The following is a 23,872-nucleotide window of genomic DNA, read 5'->3' as shown; positions in this document are numbered from 1 at the left end:
TGCAGTGGTTCACAGTCCTCCAAGACCATGGTGCTCCATGGTCAATCAACACAGGACTACATGAAAAATTGCAAAAAACAAAACAAAAATGCAACTCCAGACACAATAGAAGTGTGTGTCTGTGTGTGTGTGTTCAGCAGTCTGATGGCCTGGGGGAAGAGGCTGGTCCACAGTCTGGCAGTGAGGCCTCTGGTACCTTTCCAGAAGGCAGCAGGGTGAAGAATAATAATGGATTGCATTTATATAGCGCTTTTCTAGGCACCCAAAGCGCTTAACAATCCCACTATTCATTCACTCTCACATTCACACACTGGTGAAGGCAGCTACGGTTGTAGCCACAGCTGCCCTGGGACAGACTGACAGAAGCCAGGCTGCCACATCGCGCCATCGGCCCCTCTGGCCAACACCAGTAGGCAGCAGGTGAAGTGTCTTGCCCAAGGACACAACGACCAGGACAGAGAGCCCGGGGATCGAACCAGCGACCTTCTAGTTACAGATGCGCCCGTAGCTCAGGGGGTTGAAGAGAGTGTGTGAGGGGTGTGTGGGGTCCTCCACGATGCTGGTGGCTTTGCCGATGCAGCAGGTGTGGCAGGTGTCTGATGGAGGGAAGAGAGGCTCCAATGATCCTCTCAGCTGCTCTCACTAACAGTTGTAGAGCATTGTGATCTGATACGGTGCAGTTACCATCCAGACAGTGATGCAGCTGCTCAGGATGCTCTCGATAGTCTCTCTGTAGATGGTGGTGAGAATGGATGGAGGGAGATGGGCTTTCCCAGCTTCCATAGGAAGTAGAGACGCTGCTGGGTCTTCTTAGTTATGGAGCTGGTGTTGAGGGACCAGGTGGACACCAAGGAATCTGGAGCTCTTGATAACCTCCACAGAGGATCCACGATGTTTAGTGGGCAGTAATCTCTCCGTGCTCTGAAGTCAACAATCATCTCTTTGTTTAGTCCACATTCAGAGACAGGTTGTTGACTCGACACCGGTCCGTTAGCTGTTGCACCGCCTCTCTGTTTGCTGACTCGTCATTCTTGCTGATGAGACCCACCACAGTCGCGTCATCGGCGAATTTGATGATGTGGTTCAAACTGTGCATCGCTGCACAGTCGTGTGTCAGCAGAGTGAACAGCAGTGAGCACACAGCCCTGAGGGGCTCTAGGGCTCAGTGTGGTGGTGTTGGAGGTGCTGCTACCGAGCCAGACTGTCTGAGGCCTCTCCGTCAGAAAGTCCAGGATCCAGCTGCAGAGGGAGGTGTTCAGGCCCAGCAGGCTCAGGTTTCCAATCAGGAGGAAATCAGCTGTGTGGGATCAAGGACACATCTAAAACCTGCAGGACTGGAGCTGCCCCTCCCCTGTCATTACAGATTATAGATTATAGATCATAGGTTAGAGATTATAGGCACAAGAAAGAAATTGGAGAAAAAGGAGAAAAGACAACCTGGTGCGCTCAACTCCAAACGATTAAACAACTGAAATAATGAGACACTGTCACAGACACGTCTGTTGATCATTAGAAAACATGCAGGTTTGGCTGAACTTCAGGCCTCAGCCTTGCTCACACTGCCAAAGATGTGTTATTAAGTGTCAACGCTCAGTGAAAACACAAGAAAACATTCTAATGAAGGAATCAAACAGACAAACTATTTCACACATAAACAGAAAGCAGCACAGACACATGTTCAGCAGTTTATTACGTGTGTTAACTTCATTAGCTAACAGATGTTTGCACATCTGAATAACAGGATGTCAGCATGCTTGTAGTGCCAGATGTTGTCATTTATGTCAGCCTGTTTGTGCTGCAGCTGTTCCAGAGCACAGAGGAGTAAAAGCTGAGCAATGGCGCCACACAGTGGTGATTACACCTCAGTGACCGCTGGATGCTTTAGTTCTTCTTCATGTCAGAATGCAGCTTCAACATTGATTCAGACGTGACTTACAGAGTATTGATCAGTGATCATGTGATCAGTTGTGTCATACACAGCGTGTCCTGTTTGTCTTATTATATGTTTTACTCCAGACTCTCTGCAGCCCTCTGGAGATTCAGCAGCAACAACAACTTTATTGGTCTGACCCAGTTTGGTCCAAGCTTCAGCTGTGGGACAGACGTCCTCATGATGGTGTACAGAGGAGCTGATGGTCCACTCAGTGACTGTGAGGGGCTTAAACCCTCACCCTGTGCAGACGCTTGGTGTGAGGTGTCTGTGCTGATGTGTTTGGTTTTCTGTTTCATGGACAGACATCTCCGGCCGAAGCTTTGCAAACTTCAGCTGTGCTGCCACAGAGAAGAAGTTTTCTCCTGCAACACTTCAAAAGCAGCCATAGTAGTACAGTCCTTTCTATCTGTGCTGTCATGAACTTTGACCTGCCACCTGAGACCTGGGGAGCTAGAGCAGCGTTGTTCAGACAGCACGAGGCCCAGCAGGAGCTGAAGGGTGACTTTGAACAAAGATTCATGCAAAGCTCCTCTAGTCGAGTGTGAAACGAGCAGCAGGGGTGTGTGTGTGTGTGTGTGTGTGTGTGTGCGTGTGTGTGTGTGCGTGTGTGTGTGTGCGCGTGTGTGTGTGTGTGTGTGTGTGTGTGTGTGTGTGTGCGCGTGTGTGTGTGTGTGTGTGTGTGTGTGTGTGTGTGTGTGTGTGTGTGTGTGCGTGTGTGCGTGTGTGTGCGTGTGCACGTGTGTGTGTGTGTGCGTTTGTGTGCGTGTGCACGTGCGTGTGTGTGTGTGTGTGTGTGTAGCTGGGTATGAGCGGGGGAGTTCCGGGGAGGAGGAAGAGGAAAAGATGACCATTTCCTGGTGCAGTTATAATAAAACAAACAGGAAACAAGGAGCAGAGCTCCCAGCGAGGAGCGCAGAGACGGACTGAAGCCAGCAGACGAGAGGCCGACGGACCCGGCTCAGCAGAACTAACCGAGAACCAGACAGGAACCTGAAGCGGGACAGGAAACGGAGCTGAAACTGTGCGGGAACACGAGGCCTCTGTGAGTCTGAGGAGAAACTCAGATCTTATCACAGGACGTCCGGAAAGTCCCAGGACGGGTCAGAGATGTCCCCGTCCTGAGCCCCGAGCAGACCTCCTGGATTCACTCGCTGCTCTGCACAGAAACAGGTGAGAGCTGCTTCTTTACCCTCAGAAGCTGTGATGTGTTTCCCAAACATGTTTCTGCTGATTTTCATGGAAAAACATGAAACAGTCACACGAGAAAGTCTTCTTTGTCAGAGGAAAACTGCTCCAGCAGGTCGGTCCAGAGTCCTGGACTCTGAACATTCTCCACTTACAGGGTTTTAAAACCGGGGCTGCATTTGGAAGGTTTACCCTCAGGGTGACTGAGGTGCCTCAGATATGTGGTGTGTGAGAGAAGCTCCTGCAGAGCTGCCTCCAGGCTCAGTTTTCAGATACAAACATGTCTTATTAACGTCATCGTCGATTTCTCCTCAAAGCTGAAAAATGCCTCTGCCGCTCCGTCTCTTCTGGGCTTGGATGCCAGGAATGTCTTTCTCAGAATTCACAGACGCCGCTCACAGTTTCCAAGAAAAAGCATGCTGGAGTGGGATCTGAGCACGTCTGACTGGGAGTGGATCAGATACCCACAGGAAGTTCAGTGTTCCAGTGTAGGTGGAAATCCAGCTTCTCTGCCGTGGCACCAGTTTCCAGAGAAGATGCATTTCCTCCTCTAAAATCTTCCTGCAGTGCCATCGTTTGTAAATCAGCTGTAAGGCTCAGTGTGGGGAAAGAACCTCACAGTCGTTCCCACTGAGAGCTGCAGCAGATCTTCTTAGTGTGATCAGCTGACCTGTAAACACCTGGATTCAGCCAGATGAGAGCAGATGTTTCGTGAGCTGTGCTGGCTGAGTGAACGTAGCTCTCAGAACTTAGCACAGTTTGTGTGTTTGCTGAGGATTGTTGAGCTGACAGAAACACTTCAGTACGTTACTCGCTTTGTGCTCGCTCCTCTTCTGTAGGGTTAGCTCCACGCTGACGCAAACAGTCGCTCAGGTGTTGGGCCGAGACAAAGTCAACTCTCTGTGACGTCTTTGACGCGACGTCTCCTTGTGATTCGTACACGAACAGCGCTGCCTCACTGTGACTCAGATACGTCACACCTAAAGTAACGAGAGTGTTTTTAAAATGTAGGGAGTAAAAGTAAGAAGCAGTCAGAAACACAAATACTCTAGTGAAGTACAGATGCCTGAAAATTCTACTTAAGTACCGTAACAGAGTATTTGTACTTTGTTACTTCCCCCCAATGTATGTGATCCACATGATCAGAATCACTCTCCGTGACAGTTTTTTTCCTTCACCTGCAAAATGTGACGACATGAATTTAAGCTAACTAGCAATTGCCAGTGTTCATACACCTCTCTGCATTTAATCATTACTTATTATTAACCTCTGTCTCTCTTCCACAGCATGTCTTTATCCTGTCTTCCTTCTCTCACCCCAACCAATCACAGCAGATGGCCCCGCCCCTCCCTGAGCCTGGTTCTGCTGGAGGTTTCTTCCTGTTAAAAGGGAGTTTTTCCTTCCCACTGTCGCCAAAGTGCTGCTCATAGGGGTCATATGTTGGGTTTTTTCCTTGAGGCGACTGTGATTTGTTGTGATTTGGTGCAATCTAAGCTAACGGCTTAGGTTTTCCCAGCACTGCAGAGTAGGGCTGGGTTTTGATAATCGATTTATCATTAAAATCGATTGTGGCTTGGATAACGTTTTAATATAAATTTATTTTGCCCAAAATTCCAGAATCTGAGGTGAAACCTCACAAAATTTCAACAACCACCAAACAGTAAAACAGTAAATGAGAGCAGGAACACGGATTCTGCACAGAGACGTAAACACAAAGGCCTCGCTGTGACGCTCACACCTTTGATAAAGTCTCGCGAGTGTCAGCTTCCTTTTTATAGATACAAAAATATGTAAATGTGCTGATCTGAATTATAATATTTCTGGCTGTCTGAGGCAAAATTTCCCAGATTTAAATCCAATCGAATCGATTCTAGAATCAGTGACGACACCCAGCCCTACTGCAGAGTCTGTGGAAACTTTGTTTTTCACATGAATGTGCGGGGAGTGAGTTGCTTTGGGGGCGCGACCTCTGGTGGCCGTTGGAGGAACTGCAGTTTCAGTGACTCGGATTCAGATTTGCAGGCTGAGGTTGATGCGTCCTTCTGGATCAAGCATAAAAAACGTACTTTATTGCAGTGGCCGGTTGAAGGTGGTCAAACTGAGTTTCCTGTATTATTCTGGAACGTTCTCTGTGAACGAGTCTGCTGATTGTCTGGTTTGTAAAAGTAGCCCAATGCTGATGTGACGTGACTTGTTTTGGCTGATTTACCGTTCAGATCTAAGCTGCATTAAACACCTGAAGGTCACAGCAGCACACGCTGACACTGGGCTTGTGAAATCGTTGCCATTTTTGTGGAAGAGTTTCGATTCTCGACTCCTTGGCCGGTGAAACTGGAAGAAACAGCAGCAGCAAAAACAAAACCACACTGACTGTACGGACTTCTCTCTTTGTGCCCCACTGACCTGAAACCAGCTCTTTTATTAAATCTGCAGCTGCTGACTCGGCTGCACAGCTTTCCCTTCACATCGACCGTTTCACAACGCCGGTGTGAAACTTTGGAGAGTCCGGCGCAGAGCTGGAACAAACTGAGACGTCTCTGTTTGAGTCATCGAGCTCTTTGTCTCTGGGATTTTCTCTCATGAAACTTGCAGCCAAAGATTCGTCCACAGTGAAGATGATCAACACTCACGTATGACATTTAACACAAACATGAACCATCTCAGCCAGGTTCTTATCTGCAGCTGATTCAGGGTGGTGGGGGGGACAGGTGACCAGTGTGTCTCAGGGCTAACACAGAGAGACAGACAACCACTCACATCCACACCCACAGCCCGTTAGCCCAAGCCCACGCATGACTGTGGGAGGAAGCCACAGGAGAACCCAGCCAGCCAGTGGATTCAAACCCACAACCTTCTAGTGGCAGCAGTGCTGACCACCCCGTGCTCCTCCTCACGGTGGGATGGGTGATCCTCGCTCTCTGCTCAGATTTAACCGAGTTCCCACTCCCCTGATGGAGCTCCTCCCCCTCGCCGTGTCTGCGATTCTTCCACGGAGGACGCTGTGGAGGTCATCACAGAGCAGCCAGCTGATCTGAGATCAGAGAGAAGGACTGAGGCTGAGCTGCAGTTTGATCAGATAAAGGACTTATCACACAGTTTTAAAGGTCGGAGACGTAAGAGTTACCAAAAAGAAACACTAAGGAGGTTAATCGGGCATTCATCGACCCTCAAACATCTGTGAACATCTGTGACTGATCATTGACAGCACATGTCATCATCATTAAAGGATCCAGGAGGATAACTGCACACGCTCAGGAACACTTCCAGAAACCAGCGTGGAGGTTACAGCTCCATCATGCACAGAAGAAGCCACATGTGACCACGATGGAGAAACAGCCTCATCTCCTCTGGACCAATGCTCCTTCAAAACTGATCCCAGGTCAGATGAATCTGGTGCTTTTGGCAGAAAACTGGAGCCACGTTCTTGTTCTGTTTATAATTATTTATTCCACATTTGTGCGGCTTGTCGACGTCAGCTGGGTGTGAAACAACGTTTAACCCAAATCGTTATCACCTCATAAAACACGCGGACTTTCTCCTCCCGTGATGCGTTCCAGGTGCCTCTGAAAACTGAGCTTCTTTGCTGGAGCGAGTCGTTTCAGGAAAATGAAACAAGGGGAAAAAGAGGAACGATTGATCCAGAATGTGTTGATCAGAAGTGAGGAAATCATGGAGACTGTGGTGAAAGGTCATCTGTGAGTGAGGGCAAGGTCACCGGGGTCAGTGTGTGTGTGTGTGTGTTTGCTTTGACTTGTGTTGAAAGCAGTTAATGGGTACTGTGAGACCTCTTTTGTGAGGTGTTTACCAGCTGATGGATGACTCCCAGCCAGGAATGTAACACACACACACACACACTCGTTTTCATATATTAGCGGGGACCTCTCATCGACATAGTGTTTCCCCTACATGCTCACCATAACCATAACCTAACTGTAACCCTGACACTAAGCCACACCTTGAGCCTCAAACATTACCTTCAAACTCGTGGGGACGGACACTTTGTCCTCATAAGTGACTTTTGGTCCCCACAAGTATAGTAGCATGTCAATTTCTGGTCCTCACAAAGATGTCTAAACACGTACACACACACACTTCAGAGGACATTACACTGACTTCCATTTGCTTCCTGCAGACTTCAGACTTTCCCTTGAGGTCTAACTTTAGCTCTCGCGTTCTTGGTTTAGTGAAAAACAGAAAGAACAAAAGAAAAGTCCAACAAAGAAAGAGTAAGACAGGAAGTGAGTGTGTATGCTGTTGAATTAGACATAAAAAGCTGTGTGTTGGTGCTTCTCTCCACCTGTGCTCATGTGTATATACTCGCTGTGCTGTTCCAGCAGCTGAGGTTGAACTGATCTGTAAGCTGCACAGTGGAGCTGGTGGTGTCCCTGTCAGACTGGAGGCGTGGGGGCAGACTGCTCTCAGTCATTTATTTAACAAATATCCTGATAAAACTGCACCAGACACACAGATTTGGACACAAAGCTAAAACCTGAAGGTGGGTTTGTGGAGTAAACAGTCAAAGGTTTTCCTGCTAGTATGAGGTGAGAAAGTACAAACAGCAGTTGCACTAATAAGACTGTCACAACACGCTTCACATGTATTAAAGATCAGTGTGTTTCCAGCAGACGCACAGTCTTACGTACATGCTTCAGCTGTGGCCAATCATGGCCTGAAAATCAAGACAAGCTAACGTTTAAAACAAACCAGAGCCGACCTGATTGGCTGAGGGCGGCAGTTTCAGAGTTCAGGAGCTACAACCTCAAAGCATCTTTTCCAAGCGCGTGAGAGTCTCATCAGCAGCAGGACAGGAACTGATCACATATCCGTGCTTTACTGAAGCAACAGTGTACACACACACGCACACACACACACACACACACGCACACACGCACACGCACACACACACACACGCACACACACACACGCACACACACGCACACGCACACACACACGCGCGCGCACACACACACACACACGCACACACGCACACACACACACACGCACACACACACGCACGCACACACACACACACGCACACACACACAGTGTGATTTTGTTGCTGCTGAATGAAAAGTGACCGTTTTCTGTGAGGAGGCAGCGTGACTTTGAGAGTGAAAGTCAGAGTGTGACTTTAGGCAGACCTGGGGGGGGAGTGGCCTCGAGCGGATCGCTCTGTGTGTCGGTCCTGAGGTGAAGGTGATTTCAGCCCGGTGTGCTGAGTCCGAGGACTCTCCGGTGCTTCCCGTCTGTCTCTGCTGCTGTGAAAAGTCTCCAATGCCCCAAAACAAACACGGGAGAGAAACGCTGCAGCACACACGGAGCAAACCGGTGATTAACGTGTTTGGGGCAACAAATCCACCAGATCAGGAACACAAAATACAAATCTACGGTGGCCTGGAGGGCCAGGGGGAAAAACATAACATCTGACAAAAAGCAAAAGTTCCAGCGTGAATTTAAAAGGTATCGACGGTTCTCCTCAGCCACAGGGGCGCGGATAGGAGGGGGGCAGGGGGTGGCACCGCCCCCACTGACTCGTGATACCACAGGATGAGAGCGAGGATAGGACCTGTAGGAATGTAACTGAGTACTTTGCTCAGGTTTAATGTACTTGTACCTCATTTAGTATTTCCATGTTATACTTACAGCTTTTCCTGCATGTCCTGAGTATAATCACTGCACCTCGTGGAGCTTTTGTTGCTTATTATTTGGCAAAATAATTACATTATTATAGACCGAGCTACTGAACAATAAGTCATTAAAATAATTAGAAAATGCTGAATTAAAGAGATTTGCACTTTAATAAATCAGAAATTCTGATACAGTAATGTCATGTATTTACTTTAGTTACAGATGTGAACAGTTTGTTTAAATCAGGTCTAAATGCTTTTTCCACTTTGTAAAACAATCCTGAGATTATGTTTAAATTCTTATACAGTTTTATCTTGTCAGATAATAAACAGGACCAGGGTTACATACGTGCTTCAAAACTCCGGTTTAATACAATTATTCAGTATTTCGGACTAAATATTCCTGTAACCCCCCCCACCCTGTGCTGCATTCTTGGCCTCTTTGTTACGCTGTTGTTGAGCCTGCGGTGAGCGGGATGAAAGTGCTGATGGTCGCACATCAGCGGGACGCCGCCGAGTCACCGGCGAGTCTGATCGCTGTTAAATGAACAGTGTTGGTTTGTGTGCCAACTGTGACGTCAGCAGTGTTTATGACCCGCAGCACCCGATCATCATCATCTTCATCATCATCATCATCATAACAACAGCAATTATAATAACAAAGTCAGTTTGTTTTCATGGATTCATTAGACTTGTGTGTGTGACACACGTCATATATGATATTATCACAGCGATAAAGCGTCAGCGGTCTCTGACCTATCACTGCGCAGCTCCCGTTGCGATTGGGAAATTTCCGACCGTGCCTGAAGGCAGCACCCCCTCCTCTGTGCGTCTTCAGTCCCAGAGCCGCAGCTTTCTCCTCAGAGTGAGTCGAGCTTTTCTCCGCTGTCTCTTCGCCCGGTGTCCGGCTCCTGGACGCCTCAGCCCGGCTCCTAGTGACAGTGTGACCCGCCGCTCCGCCACCATGTCCCCGCGCTGTGAGTAACGAACACCCGCTGATGGAGCAGCGGACACGGAGAGTTTATTATCTGTTAGAATGATTTCAGATGCAGAGAAGTGAAAGTTTTCGGGGTTTTGAGCAGAAACTAAACATGACTGAATTTAAAGTGAAGATTGGATTTAATTTATTCGGATCGATCAGTGATATTAGAAAAGACAGGAAGTGACACTTTGTACTTGGCAGCCATAAAAGTAAAAGCAAAGACTTTTAGCTGAAACTGGATTTGTGGGTATTTGCAGTAAATGTACGTGCAGCTTGTGAGTCTGCTTCTTTAGAGGTCAGCTGAGGTCAGAGGTGTTTCTGCTGCACTACAGCTCCCTCTGAGTCCTGAAGCTGCAGTCCACAGTCTGAGGTAGCAGGTGTGACCGTGGCAGGAAACGTCACTGATTAACTGAGTGCAGGTGAAAGATTGCTGCAGATCACAGGTCCACGTGAGCCTCCTGATGTCTCCGTGGGTGTTGTACAGCTCACTGGGGGACTTTTTCGTGCTGCTTTCTGATTGGCCTGAGGCTTCTGCTCCTCCTTACTTGTGTTTTTAAAAATTCTTTGATTCCTTCAGAGCAGCTTTGCATGATTCAGAGTTCAGAATAATCCTTCTCTTTCTTAACCTTTGTCCGAAACCACCTGTTTTAGTTTTAGCCCCTCCCACTACAACAACGGGTCCTTTGAAGCCAGCTTCTTATTGACTCTCTCCTGCAGGTGTGCCCACGGATGACCATATCAGGGGTTGCCCCTCTCGGTGACGCCTGTGGAGAAGTTAGTGTTTAGAGCAGTTACACCGACCCCGCTGAACAAAGATTTGCATCTGTGCTGATTACAGAGGACTCTGTTTAAACCTGCAACAGCGTTTATTTTCAGACAAACAAAGGTGAAGTCAAACAGCGACAGGTACAGAGCAGCGTGATCACATGGCGTCACCATGACGACAGAGCCCAGCAGTGTCAGAGGATACAGGCTGAAGCCCCGCAAACTCAGAAGTCAGTGAACGCAGCACGTTCCTGCTTTTTCCCATTAGTGCTGCAAACAAACAGAAGAATGCAGACTGATCAAAGTCCAGGCTTTGTCTTTATTTGTCCTTCACACCTTTCTTTTATCGTTGCTTCACCTCCCTCCCCTTCCTCCTCCTCATCTTTATTCAGCTCAGTTGTTTCAGAGGCTGAAACGCTGCAGGCTTTTAATGAAGCATAAAGAAACTGTCCACTGTGATGGAAACATGGACGCTCCTCCCCCGCTGCTGACTGTCACATTTTAACTTCCTGTTGAGCCATGTGCAAAAAAAAAACCAAAGCAGATATGACAGATCTATGAACTTCAGTTTCTGTGCGAGCTCTTCTGCCCTGCCGAGGAACTGTTTTGACCTTTGACCTCTCTACTGTCGGGCATCCAAACTGCTGATAGCCTGCAGATGACTCCAAGCTGCGATCTTAACCGAGTAGTTTTTTGCTCACAGCCAAACGTCGAGTAAAACAAAGTAATAAAAAACGTGAAGACCAAGCCTGAAAGCGTGCCAGCTCTCCGGACGTCTGATAAAGTTTATCGCCGCGTATATTAAAGCTGCTCAGTTGTGGCAAACAGCCTAATCACAGTGATTTGGTCGGTATTGTAACGTCCGTTGTTTGACGTGATTATTCATTAACCCAACAGGCAGATATGGAACTTAAGACGCTTCCTTTCCAGGTATTTCTTTTAAATGTGACTCAGACAGCTGGAGTGCAGGTGGAGGAGGGCGCAGGAACACACCGGGTGTCTTCTCATCATACCTGTGTTCCATCCTTTGCACATATTTGAAAACAATGTTCTTTTATTTTGAAAATTCATTATGTGTCTGATTTCCTGTCCTCCTCATCTGCTCTGTGCGGGCAGATGTGCAGATTTGTTTCCACTGATACTGCAGCACGTCTGATGGCATTGTGACGGTTGTGTTCGGTGTCAGGTCAGCTTGGGTGGGTTCTGGTTCTCAGGCTCAGACCAGTGAGTGTTTTTCACCCTAACACCATCTCGCAAGGCGGAAAGGTGACCTGCAGCTCCGGCTGTTGGAACAGTATTCGAGGACCTCAGTAACGAGGGATCAGGGCGAGAAACATCAGAGGAAACCGCAACACTTTTGCTCCACCAGCAAAGGATCTCGAGCTGGTTGCCTCCCAGTGAGGAGGCTGCTGGTTAAGCGAGTGTTTCTGCAGGTGGGCGTGAGAGAAGGATAAAGGGACCCTGTGATGGATTTTGATGGTGATTATTTCTGATTCGGAGCTGTTCAGTTTCAGGACATTAGCCTACATTCATGCTTTTAACTGGCTGTTGCTGGCAGAGAAGCGTCTGCTGTGATTGGTTGTTTTGCTGTCAGGAGGTTTGATCGTGTGCTTTAAAAGGCGTTTGCTGTTACCTGTGGACGTTCGTCTGGATGGACTGAAGCAGTTGGTGGTTAACCAGATAACCAGACCATGTAATGGTAACCAGCTGCTAACCCACTCCTGCTGCTACCTGTTAATACGTACATTGTGGTTCGGACCTGGATATTTAGCTAAGATTGGAGCTGGTTTAAAAAGTCCACAAAGTTTCAAACGTGGAAGCAGCTCAGCGTTACCCGCTGACCGTCCTTCACCTGACCCGTAACAATTAAACAAATAAGTGCTTTAAGAGGAAGTGCTGTCGTCTAACGACATAACAACCAATCAGAGCGTAGCTTTCGCCCCACTGATCCAGCTGAGCGCTAACCCTTCAGCTGTTGACTCGTGAGGACACAGTGAGCTGTGACCATAAACCAGAACTATGGGAATTCAGGCATGTGCAAACAGACTGACGGGTTAGATGCTGGCTTGTGGACGTTTTATTGGTCATCAGCAGCACAGGCACACCTTTGCTGAGCGCTCATTCAACTTTGACCTTAATAAACTTAAACCTGAGCGGTCCGATCAGCACAGCTCCCGCAGCATCAAGTCTGCACACGAGCCGGAGAAAAACGTCTGGGAAACTGAGTTAAAGGATGATGGATTTGGCTCCATGCAGGCTGTTGGGTAACATGATGTTGGGGGGAGGGAGGGGGGTGATTGCCAAAGTAAAACCAGAGTTTGAGACTTTCTGCTTCGATCTGATTCGCCGGAGCGCAGCCATAAAAGCTGATTCGTGCTTTATCGCCACGAGCTGATTAAAAACATATAAAAGAAACAAATATTAACAGGGATTCAGATTTAAGACTGTGACTTTTAGAAGACACGAAGGTCAAACCAAAACAGGAAGTAGACACGAATAAGCATCCAGGTCAAAGCTTCTCTACAGTTTTCCAGCTTTTAGATGTCGTTTTCTGTGGATCCGTGACCCTGTTAAACATGACTGATCCTGATCTGAACTCAGATCTCTCACACAGGTTGCACAACAGCCATCTGTAGATAAAAGTGCTGATGATGTGGGCTCAGGTATCTCAGGTGTCAGATTCAGTCTGGCATGACAAAATCTTCCACCTTTCAGATTGTGTGTTGGCCAAAACACTCACATTCATCTCAGAGTTTTCATTCAGCCTCCAGCAGCTGTCCAGAGGATCAGAGATTTCTGCGTTTATTACAGATTCGAGCTCTGACCAGCTGTCGTCCTGGAAACCTTCTCAGTTTGGTGCAGCAGCAAAATAAAAAAGCTGCTTTCCAGATGTAAAAGAACAAAAAAAAATGAAAATGTTTGAAAAGCAGCTGTGAGTGAGATGAGAAGCACAACACAGGAAGGTCCAAGCTTTCAAAATAAGAGCGATAGGACTAGTACATTAATCATGGATGGTGGACTTAAAAAAAACATTAGTTGAAGTCTGAGCATCAGTTTGGTGACAGAACATCTGGACAGCTGGAGGCGCTTTAGCCGTTACCTTAGTGAGTTACTAGTGATTTGGTTCAGCTCTTGCTCTTACGTTTGCATTAATGACCAGCTGTGGTCACACTGACACCAATCCCTTTATTAACTGCTCTGTTTTAGAGTTTGAGTTCTTTGAAACCAAGCAGACAGAAACGTTACCAACTGCACTCGTTTGTAGAGACGCGCGACTGCTCGCCGCTGCTGTTGATCCTGGGGTCTGCAGACACTCGTGCTCTCTTTCAGAGGCTTGTTTTACCATTTTCACCGCGACGCTCCTTTATGTGCGATAAAAACAACTCGACGCTCCACCTGCTCATCCAAATATGCTCAGGTCTGCCTCCAGACCCTCCATCGGGCTGCTGCATCCTGCTCTTAGTCAGAAGCTGCAACCGTAACATCGCTGATGCATGTTTTTAGCATCCTGCTCCGTTTAGTTTGGTGAATGACAGGCTTGAAAAAAGCCTTTTTAAACCATTTTTACCTGTTTTGTCTGTGTGTGTGTCTGTGTGTCTGTGTGTGTGTCTGTGTGTCTGTGTGTGCAGTACTTTTCCTTTATGCTGTGAGTGGGACATGAAGCTGTGCTGAGTACAGTTATCATTACACGGTCAGCTCTCTACAGCCACCTTTTCGCACACACAGGTTTTGGGAACTGTGACGTCTTTTTTAACATTTCGTCTCCACCTTCTCCTTCATCTCCACACGTAGAAGCAGCTTCATGAAGCAGGCTCTGGTGTAAATATTCCATCGTGTGTCTTTTTGAGCCGGGCTGCTCTGATAAAAAGAACTTTATGGCTCCAAAGTCAAACCCAGCTCAGACCGGCTGGGCGGGGCTGAGCCACGGTCATTACTTCCCAGTTTTAAAGTCCAGGATTGCGTGTGTGTACGGGTGGGTTATTATCATGTAGCTCACAAAAGTAATAATAAATAAATCGATGGAATTTGTCTGAATTCGGTTCCTTTTCCTGCGCCCACGTGCTGCCCTCCTCAGCAGGAAGCTGTTTAACAGTCGGGACACAGCGAGGCCGGCGTGCACTCTGAGCTGCAGCTGCAGCGATAATAAGAACAGGCTGCACAGGTTAGCCTGCAGGCAGAGGACAGAAAAACAAGCCAGCGCTCCACAGATCGCTCTGAAACTCCAGGACACCGCTCGGGACGATTATCGAATTACCATCACATAATATAACTGCTCTGATATGAGGTCACGGTTACCCACACTGCATCTGTCTCCCATTAAGGAAAAACTGTCAGCTCAGCATCGTCTGTGAGAGAAAGCAGCTGTTCAGAAAAATGTCCTCCCTGCAGAGAGGAACGTGCAGCTGGGACTGAAAGTCCTGCAGCAGAAGGCGCGTCGGTCACACGCATGGCAGCGCGTGGGTCGATGTCGGCTGACAGGAAACTGCTGGCAGTTATGTTTACAGCGTCGCTGTGTATGAACCATTAATGTAGGAAACGAGGCAGCAGAGGTTTGGACAGTGCAGGCAGGGTGGTGTAGGTGGAGACGAGTGTCAGGGATGGATAGAGATGGAGACGGTGGAGGCCGTGATGGAGACGTTCAGATGTTTATTGGGAGTGAGCGGCATGGACAGCACCAGGAATGAGTCCATCAGAGGGACAGCTCAGAGTCCGAGAGGCTCAGATGGTTTGCACATGTGCAGAGGAGGGAGGGTGGATATGATGGAGCTGCCAGGCAGGAGGAAAAGGGGACGAGCTCAGAGGGCGTTGATGGATGGAGGGAGGCAGATGATCCGCTGGGGAGACATCGACAACGAGAGGAGAACTGGCCTGTGACGGGACCTCATTCATGTGTCCCAGTAAGAGCAACCCGCTGGGCTCGACAGCTAGTTTTCTCTTCCGTCCAGCTGAAGTGCAGACTTCCTCTCACATCGCTGAAATGTCCTAAAGATGATTTCCTGTCTTGTTGGAAAACTGACGGCACCCACTGAGAGAAACTCCTCCCGCTGTGTCAGCTGACCGGCTGCAGCTCTGTGGGAACGCCGTCAGACTGATGTCCAGAAACGCAGCGAGAAGCTTCCACATCAAACTGGCCACTTATCATTCCAGTCACTGAGCAGCAGATTCCCAGTAAAATTCCACCTCCGCCTGCTCACAGGCTCACTGTGTGTAAACACAACATGGATTACTGTGTGTGTGTGTTCACCTTTTGTCCCTTTGCAGAACAGAAACAAATGTAACACATGAATGAGCAGCGTCCCCGAGCAGACTGTCCTCTGTATCACCTGTACCTGCTCGCGTTAGCTAACAGAGACCGCCGTGACTCCAGCTGGACCCAAACGATCGTCTGTGGTGTGAACGTCCTGCTGATGTCAGCTGTAGCTTCTCGTGTTTGGGCTGCTTTACAGTCACAGTACTGAGAGCAGCAGTTGTGATCGTGCTCAGTGAAACTGTCAGCTTGTTGCCTTTGAAATGGTTGCTTTGAGGACTGAGACCAGCTCTGCGGTTGCAGAGCGTCTTCAGTGCATCAAGATGGCATCTGCATCCAATCAATAGCTGTGTCCAAATTCATCCTCCCAAGGCCGAGAAGACTGAAGTGAGCGGCTGTGAAATTGGACGGTCTCGCCTTCAGTTTTGCGTCACCACTGTCTGGGTGGAGTTGAATGAACCGTCTGCTCCTTGCTATCTAAATATAACAGGACGCTGGAGTAAACTCTCGACCGTCTCACACTTCTGTTCAATCAGTTTTCTGTTTGACGTTTAGTCAGCTGTGTCAGGAACAAATCAAACAGTGAAAGAAGCCAAACAATAACATTTTAAGTTATCTGAGTGACGTGTATATCACGTTTAACCTGAGTAGCGACAGACCGCGGGGGTCTGAAAACGATGAAGCCGGGAGTTCGCCGTTCTCGCCCCGGTCAGCTATCGAGCTGGTGGGTAACAGACGTCTTTGAAAACGTCGAAGCACTTTTGCAAACATGTGATGTCCTGATAAACCGAGCAGATATTTGAAGTTTACACAGCTACATTCTCGCCTGCAAATGTGTTAAAAGTTTATTTTGTGACCCAGAAAGAGAAATAAGAGTAATTTGAAAACTGCCGCCAATGTTGGAAACTGGATTTGGCTGGGCCGCGCTATGAATTCTGGGATAGGTCGGGCCACGAAGGACACACCGACCCATCCTTCAAATTCAGGGAAATGAAGGACGCATTTGCAGCAGCCGTCGTCTCGTCGCTGTGACGGCCTCAGGAGGATGCAGCCCATGAATTTGGTCATTTGGCGAGTAACTGCCGCCCCCTGTAAGAAAGCTCGTGTTACTGTTCTGCGTCTGCAGTGGGAACAGATTTGTTCGTCCGTTCTCGTGTTTGGGCCGCAGACATCCAGTCAGGCATCGAGAGTTTGAGCTCAAAAACATGAATCGATGATGAATGTGGGCAGGAAGCAGGCGATCAGCTGCCGGCCCTTCTTATGAAATGATTCCTGTTTTTGGACGTTCTGTTTCCTCCAGCAGACGTTAATCAGCTGATTATCTACGCAGTCATTAATCAGCCACGAGCACAAACACGCTGAAGGTCAGGGCTGAAGTCTGTGCCTCCCTCTGATTGGTTATCTGCTCCTCTTCCTGGCTTCCTGTCTGTTTTGTGACACTGAAAAGGTCGCGACTCCTTCGCCTCCACGTGATGCTTAAACGCCGCGTTGAACTCGTCCACACGTGTGTGACGACACTGTGGAGCAGCGGGGTGTCTCTGAGGATGTGATGGATGGACGTTTGGATGACAGGTGGAACATCTAATCTGTACTCAGCTGTAGTCTGATTGGCTGGTGTTTCTGCTCCTAACAGACTTTTAGGGTCTAAAATAAAACAGCACAGACAAAAACAAGCGTCAGACGCCGTGCTTCATCTGTGAGACCAGGTGAAGCAGCATGACGGAGGTGAGCAGCGGCCTTAACTCAGAGACCGCAAACAGAGCTCCAAAGCTTCAATCTCATGTGGGCCCAGCCAGTAAAACCAGTCGCGCTGCTCGATTCTCCCTTCCATCGCTGATTTCTGTGTTTGAGTTGGGCCACAGACAGACGTTAAAGAGCTGAATTAGGATGTACACTCGGCATCTTTGTGTGGATTCTGTCGCTGAACGCACGTCTGTCTGTGTAGTAAAGTCAGTGTCCTCCCAAGTGATGGAAACATGACTGTGAGGGCGCACTGGGAGCGGATGTTGTTCATGTTGTTGGTTTCCAGTCTCACCAGCTCAGGACACGCCGCTGCTGCCAGAAATAGACTCCCACACACACACACACACACACACACACACACACACACACACACACACACACACACACACATGTGAGGAAAACAGTGAAGAAAGCCAGCAGGCTGAAGTGGGAAGTGATTCAGTGGTGTTGGTTCCATAAATACCCAGCAGCCCTGGCGGCAGGCTCAGGAAACCCATGCGGAGCCCAGTGGCGCTCGCACACAGCCTGTTTTCTTCAAGAGGGTCGCAGGGCATCGCGGAAGCTTCTGGACACAAACAATAGGAGCGGAAAGGACAACGATAGTGTGACAGGCAGAGGCGAGGACTCCTGGGCCCACGAGGCGGGGCCCGGGTACAGCCTCCAGACCGCCAGGAGCGGGTTGGCAGGGGGACCAGCGTCGGATCGGGGGTTGGGGGGTGGTCAAACACGGAGAAATCAAGTGGTGTGAATGTTAGGACTGTTGTATGCAGTCTATGGATGCAGCTTCCCGTAGACTGCATCCAGGTTGGCTGATAATCTGGGATCAAATCCAGTTCAGGTCCTGTGTGTGTCCATGTTTCAGTCTGAAGGAAGTCTGCTTCAGTTTTCAGCACAGATGTGTTAAAATCGCAGGTGGAGTTTACAGAGTGGACATTAATGAGTGCCGCGCTGGTCGAGGGCACATTTAATCATTACAGGGTTTCCCATGAATCATTACCGAGCTGCTGCCTGTTAATGTTTGCAGAGTTTATGAGTCTTTGTCTTCAGGCTTTATGGTTTTGGGAACATGTGACACCAGCTGCTTTACGACAGGATCTGCTCTCTGTCATTCTGCTGCCGGGCTTACCGGCGCCTCAGACTGCTGACATTATTTCAGAAGACCCCTGCCGGCCAATCGGAGAGCTCGATTTCTGTTAGAGCGTTCTGAAAACGTTCCTGAAGAAGGTTCAAAGGAACCTGCAGCCTGTTTGTAGCTTTCATCCGTGATAGTCAGGTGTGTCCTGATGTGCGTCAGAGCACCTTCGTCCTCCTGTAATTCATCAAAGCTGCTATCTTTGAAGAACAATTTATCTTCTGTTCTCTGACAGCCGCAATCTGAAAATCAGCACGACGCTGGGCGGCTCTGAAAACGCGTCTCAGCGTAAAGACCTGACAGTTTTTTCTCATCGGGTGGAAATGAAATATTCAGCCTTTTCTAAATGTTCCTGCATTTGTAAACAAATACCGGCACATGGAAGAGGAAGTCTCGGCATGGATGTCCGCTGGCTGCATCGAAAGCCCCAAAATATCAGCTGTTATCCCCAGAGGCAAAGTCCTGATATATCCGACGCTGCATGCGTGTTTACGGGGTTATTCCTGTTGTCTGTCGGAGGCTTCCCCGCGGTTTCATGCAGGTTTTCAAAGTCTGCGATGAGTTTGAGCCAAAAAGAAGGAACCTGCGCCTCAGCCGTGTGGGTGTGGCCACCATCAGAGTCCACATTAAAACGAATTGTGTTATTATTACTGTTTTATCATGTGATTATATTTATGATGCACACGAACCAATCTTCCACATCAAGGTCAAACTGACAGCTCGGACATCTTCGGGTAGGAGGCGGATGTGTTGCCATGGTCACCGACCATCACAACACCGTGAGTGTGACCTCTGCGTTATCAGAGCAGCTGTCAGAGTGTAACCGACAGCCTACATCAGGGTGGAGTCTTATCAGAGCTCAAACACTAAAAAAGTTACAAAAAAGCAGGTGTGTCCTTCAGGTGTGTCCTTCAGGTGTGTCCTTCAGGTGTGTCTCGTGGGCGATTATTCATCCTGATGAAACGAAATAAAATCTTCTGAACTTTTTCATTTTCAGCCTCAAACTTTATTAGTATTTTATTAGTATAGTAAGCATCCTTATCATATTGTAAAGATAAAGAACTAATATAATAAATAATAAAAGATGAACCTCAAATGTAATTTTCCAGTAAAACTAACAAGTTGATGAATAAACTCAGGTTTAATCGTGATTAAAAAATCGACGCAGTGACGGGGCGGAAACGTGTTTTTCTTGTTGCGCTGATATCAATCAAAGCGCGTTACGATGTTTTTCTTAATTACAGAGCATCAGCAGCAATGATCCGTTTCTAGCAGCTTATACGTCAGTAACTGTGAGGACGGGATTTGTGCGATGGTTTTTCTGACGAGGAACGTGAGACACAAACAGCAGACTCTGGTCTTCGCACACCAGCAGGGGCTCTGGAGCCGAACTGGTTCCTGTTTGGGCCTCTAACTTCTGACCTGTACATGATGAAAATTGTGACGACGTTTGTAGCTGAATCTGGTTTTGCACAATAACGTTTTAATACCATTATGAAGCTTTGACGCCTCCCCCCTTCCTTCTTTTACCAGGTCTCTCCCTCCCTCTCCCCCCTCCCCCAGCTCCATCATGCCCATCCTCAAAAACCTCCCAGTGCGCCTAAAAGGCGGTCCGACTCTAGACAACGCCCTATTCATCCGCAGGATGAGCCTCAACATCACACCCCGCCATCATAACCCCTTTGACAATGATGACGACAGTATCCATGGTAACGGGGGCCATGGCAACCACTGGTCACCCGGCAGCTCCCTGCTGGACGGCGATGTGCCGAGGGACCGCAACCCATTTGAGGATGAGGAGGATGAGAACGAGGCCAACGAGGGGAAAAAAGGAAGCGGAGGAGGTTCGGTGAAGGGTTCCTTCAAGTTCATGTCCCCGCTGAAGAGCCTCGGGAAGCTGGGGAAGAACCTGAGGATGTCGGGAAAGAGTGCCACGCTCTCCCCACAAGGGTCGCTGCAAGGGTCGCCCTCACCTTCACCTTCTCAGAAGAAGAAGAGAGGAAGGAGGAGTTCTGAAGGAAGTCTGCTCAGGTAAACGTGGGATTAGAGTAATGGCGATGAAAGATTATGAATGGGCTGAATTTGTAAGGACGAAATGAACCATTAAATAATCAAATAGACGGGAGAGAGGATTCACACTGACATTCAATATAGAAGGTAAGAACTTGGAAGGGCATTTGTGAATGTTTAGATAGGAGATTACAGGGATCTGTTAAGGTAGAGGAATTAAAAATCTGTCAGTGTAACGTGGCTCAAGGGGAAGGGGGATTAGAGGCCTTGATGTGGACGAGGTGGAACGATAAGCTTTTTGTTTTGGCGAGTTCTTAAGTTCCAAGTTCAAGATACAAACAAAAATTATGAGATTAGTAAAGTAAAAGTGTCAGCAGGGTAGAGACCTCTGTGGGAACTGTGGTGGAGTTTGGTCCGTGGGGGGTAGTTGCTGGACTCGTGACAGTCTCTGACCTTTCTCTTTTTGTCTTCACAAAAGGTTTGCAGGAAAATATCGTGACCCCTCCCGTAAGGAATCGTTAGCCAACGGTGAGCTGAACTGTTCGGAGAGCGAGGGCGACTCGACCAGCCGCCGCGTGTCCTTCATGAGGATGGTGGGTCTGGGGAAGACGAAGAAGGAGTCCATGACTGACCAGTCGTCCCAGGGTCCCGAGGACCAGTCGGTGCCGGTGGAGGAGGTTAAACCCAGAGAGCCACTGTCAGGTAAGAAGTCCTGGCTCAGCACGGCAGAGACACGAACTAGTTTTTTACAAATATAAAAACGTATATTAGGTTGCAGTTTACGGTATCAGAAATACCACGCTTAAGTCCTGACAACATGAGATCGACCCAAGATAATCAGATTACTTTTGTCACACGGTTTGACATGGTTCAGATGTCACTTCCTGTCGATTCCACAGCTAAAAGCTTCTATTGTTAGACTAAACACTTTCCAGTGTCACCACTATGACAGGACATTGTACCGGTGGAAGGAAACTACAGATGCGTTGGCATGTCCACCCATCCAAGAACAACTGTTTTTGTTCTCAGCTGTTTCTGGGGTTTCAGATTCCAGTGAGACCATCAGCCACAGTCAATCCTTTAACTTACTGCAAGCTGCACACGAGACACAGATATTCTGTCTCCAGACGTTTTCAGTAGCAGCGTTATCGTCCCGTTCACAGCCCGATCTGATCGGCGCATGTCGGCAGCCTGTGGCTATTTTAAACACGGACGCTGAAAATCAATGGATGGAGAGGGTCGGTGAGGAAGGTGATATCATGGCCAACTGGGTGACGCTGAGATGCTGTAACACTGGAATGTGTGTGTGTGTGTGTGTGTGTGTGTAATGTCATAAGTACTGGGCCGGTCATGGAAACTTTGTAAGGGCGTCTATTGTTTATCACACCCTGTTTACGCTGCCATTTGGTAATGAATGATTCAAGAGTGTGTGTGTGTGTGTGTGTGTGTGTGTGTGTGTGTGTGTGTGTGTGTGTGTGTGTGTGTGTGTGTGTGTTCTCAGTTCCTCCACACCCTTGTTTGTATGGTCAAACGGCTTCTCTGCTGCACTGTGTTTGTTTTCATCAGCAGTTATTCTGTCAGTTATTTTCTCGTTCGTGAAGTTTAGAAATCAGTGAATGTTTTTGGCAGAAGGAGTCGCAGTGATATGAAACGTGTTGGACTCTGGAATTCTGGGATTTCGAGGCTGAAATTTCAGTCCAGTTTTATTTGTACAGCACCAAATCACAACTACAGTGCTTTATATTGAGATGTAGACCCTACAATAATACATACAGAGAAACCCAACAGTCATATGACCCCCTATGAGCAGCACTTTGGCGACAGTGGGAAGGAAAAACTCCCTTTTAACAGGAAGAAACCTCCAGCAGAACCAGGCTCAGGGAGGGGCGGGGCCATCTGCTGCGAGAGGAGGAAGACATGTCTGTGTTTGACTTTAGCTGCTGATCGGCAGCTCGTGCTGTTTGTTTGGTACCTGAGGATGAATTTACTGGGTCATCTACAGAAGCAGAACCTGCAGTCGCTTCTCAGATTGAGGTGAGCAGAGAGCTCTGGATGCTCAGGTGCGGGCTTGTTTTCAGATGCTGCTAAACCACCGTATCAGCGGATCAGGTTGCCGCTGAGCGTGTGTGTCTCTGAAAGTACAAATGGTCCTGACTCCTATAATCCTGTTTGGCAGTGAAACAGAACGCAGACAGAGCTGCACCGGGTCAGGCTGGCCTGAGAGAAAGAAGGACTTTACCTTTGCTTCTGTCTGAACAGACAGCAAACACCTGCCGATCAACATCGAGCAATAAAACACCTGCAGAGCAACAGTCGAACAAATCAGGACGAGCACAAACACAAACTGAACACCTACTAAAGTAAAAAGGAGCCACAGAGCAGCTCGAGAGTCTCAGTCTGGATCTGTGGGAGCTTTCTTAAACCTGAAGGCTCTGCTCCTGATCAGAAAAGTGCAGTTGCACTGATTTGAAAACGTCACGGCAAAACACCTGAAGTAGCAAAACGAGTTTGCTTTCTGAGGAAGAGCAAACAGTTTCACACAGCCTGTGCTTGGCTGTCGTGTCCAAAGCATTTGAATGCAGCGCAGCAGAAAGTGCCGCATTTCTCTGAGGTGTGATCCAGTGGAAGCACACAGTAGAGCGCTGCTGACCTGCTGCTTAATGATTTCCTGTGCTGAGTTCAGGTGCAGTCTGAGCCGTGCTGGGGTCTCGGCGCTGGTCCTCTTGGTTTGTTGTCTTCATGCGTGCTGGCTTTTTATCTAAGCATGCAAAGCTGGCAGATGTGCATCAGCTGCTCTGCACAGCAGGTATGCATCAGAACAGGGCGCCGAGCAACAGCACGCCTCTGATCGTCGGCCCTCTGTGATTATATAACGCTCGCTGCCTTCGTTAGATAAGAACAAATGCTCACAGATCGACACGTTTCATATAAATTAAGAAATGATCAAGTTGAGCATTTTTAGGTCCCAGCATGAAACTTTTGTCCCAGTAAAATAAAACGTTCGGCCTGCTGTGCTGCAGTCACGTCAACCTGACAGAAACACCGAGGTCACGGGCGCTGTGGTTTTTGTTTTCTTCTTCTCTGCGCAGGTCGTCTGACCTCTCTGTCATTCCAGGACGGTTACAGCATGTTTCTGGTCATGTGGACGAGGACCGTCTGTGTTTGGTTCTTCGAGAAAGTCGAAGCGTGTTCGCCTTCTGAAAATGAAACTCTGGAGTTTAAAGTTCAAGCTGAACGAGTTTGAATC

General features: G+C 48.3%; 1 protein-coding gene across 2 annotated transcripts in view; it reads left to right on the top strand.

Moving 5' to 3' along the window:
• Window positions 1-2,821: 2,821 nt before the first annotated feature.
• exoc3l2b (exocyst complex component 3-like 2b) overlaps window positions 2,822-23,872 on the top strand; it is a 33,559-nt gene continuing 12,508 nt past the window's right edge. The window contains exons 1-3 of one of the 2 annotated variants that reach the window (XM_040039695.1): window positions 2,822-3,103; window positions 20,149-20,646; window positions 21,104-21,327. In XM_040039695.1, the coding sequence (XP_039895629.1) occupies window positions 20,186-20,646; window positions 21,104-21,327 (685 nt within the window). In that variant the 5' untranslated portion in view covers window positions 2,822-3,103; window positions 20,149-20,185. Of the gene's footprint in view, window positions 3,104-9,474; window positions 9,723-20,148; window positions 20,647-21,103; window positions 21,328-23,872 lie in introns of those variants that run through there. The other variant, XM_040039694.1, reaches the window with a different exon arrangement.

The sequence above is a fragment of the Simochromis diagramma genome, unplaced genomic scaffold (assembly GCF_900408965.1).
Source record: "Simochromis diagramma unplaced genomic scaffold, fSimDia1.1 OVJJ01000031.1, whole genome shotgun sequence".
Lineage (NCBI taxonomy): Eukaryota > Metazoa > Chordata > Actinopteri > Cichliformes > Cichlidae > Simochromis > Simochromis diagramma.
This window is presented reverse-complemented; position numbering and strand designations above follow the sequence as displayed.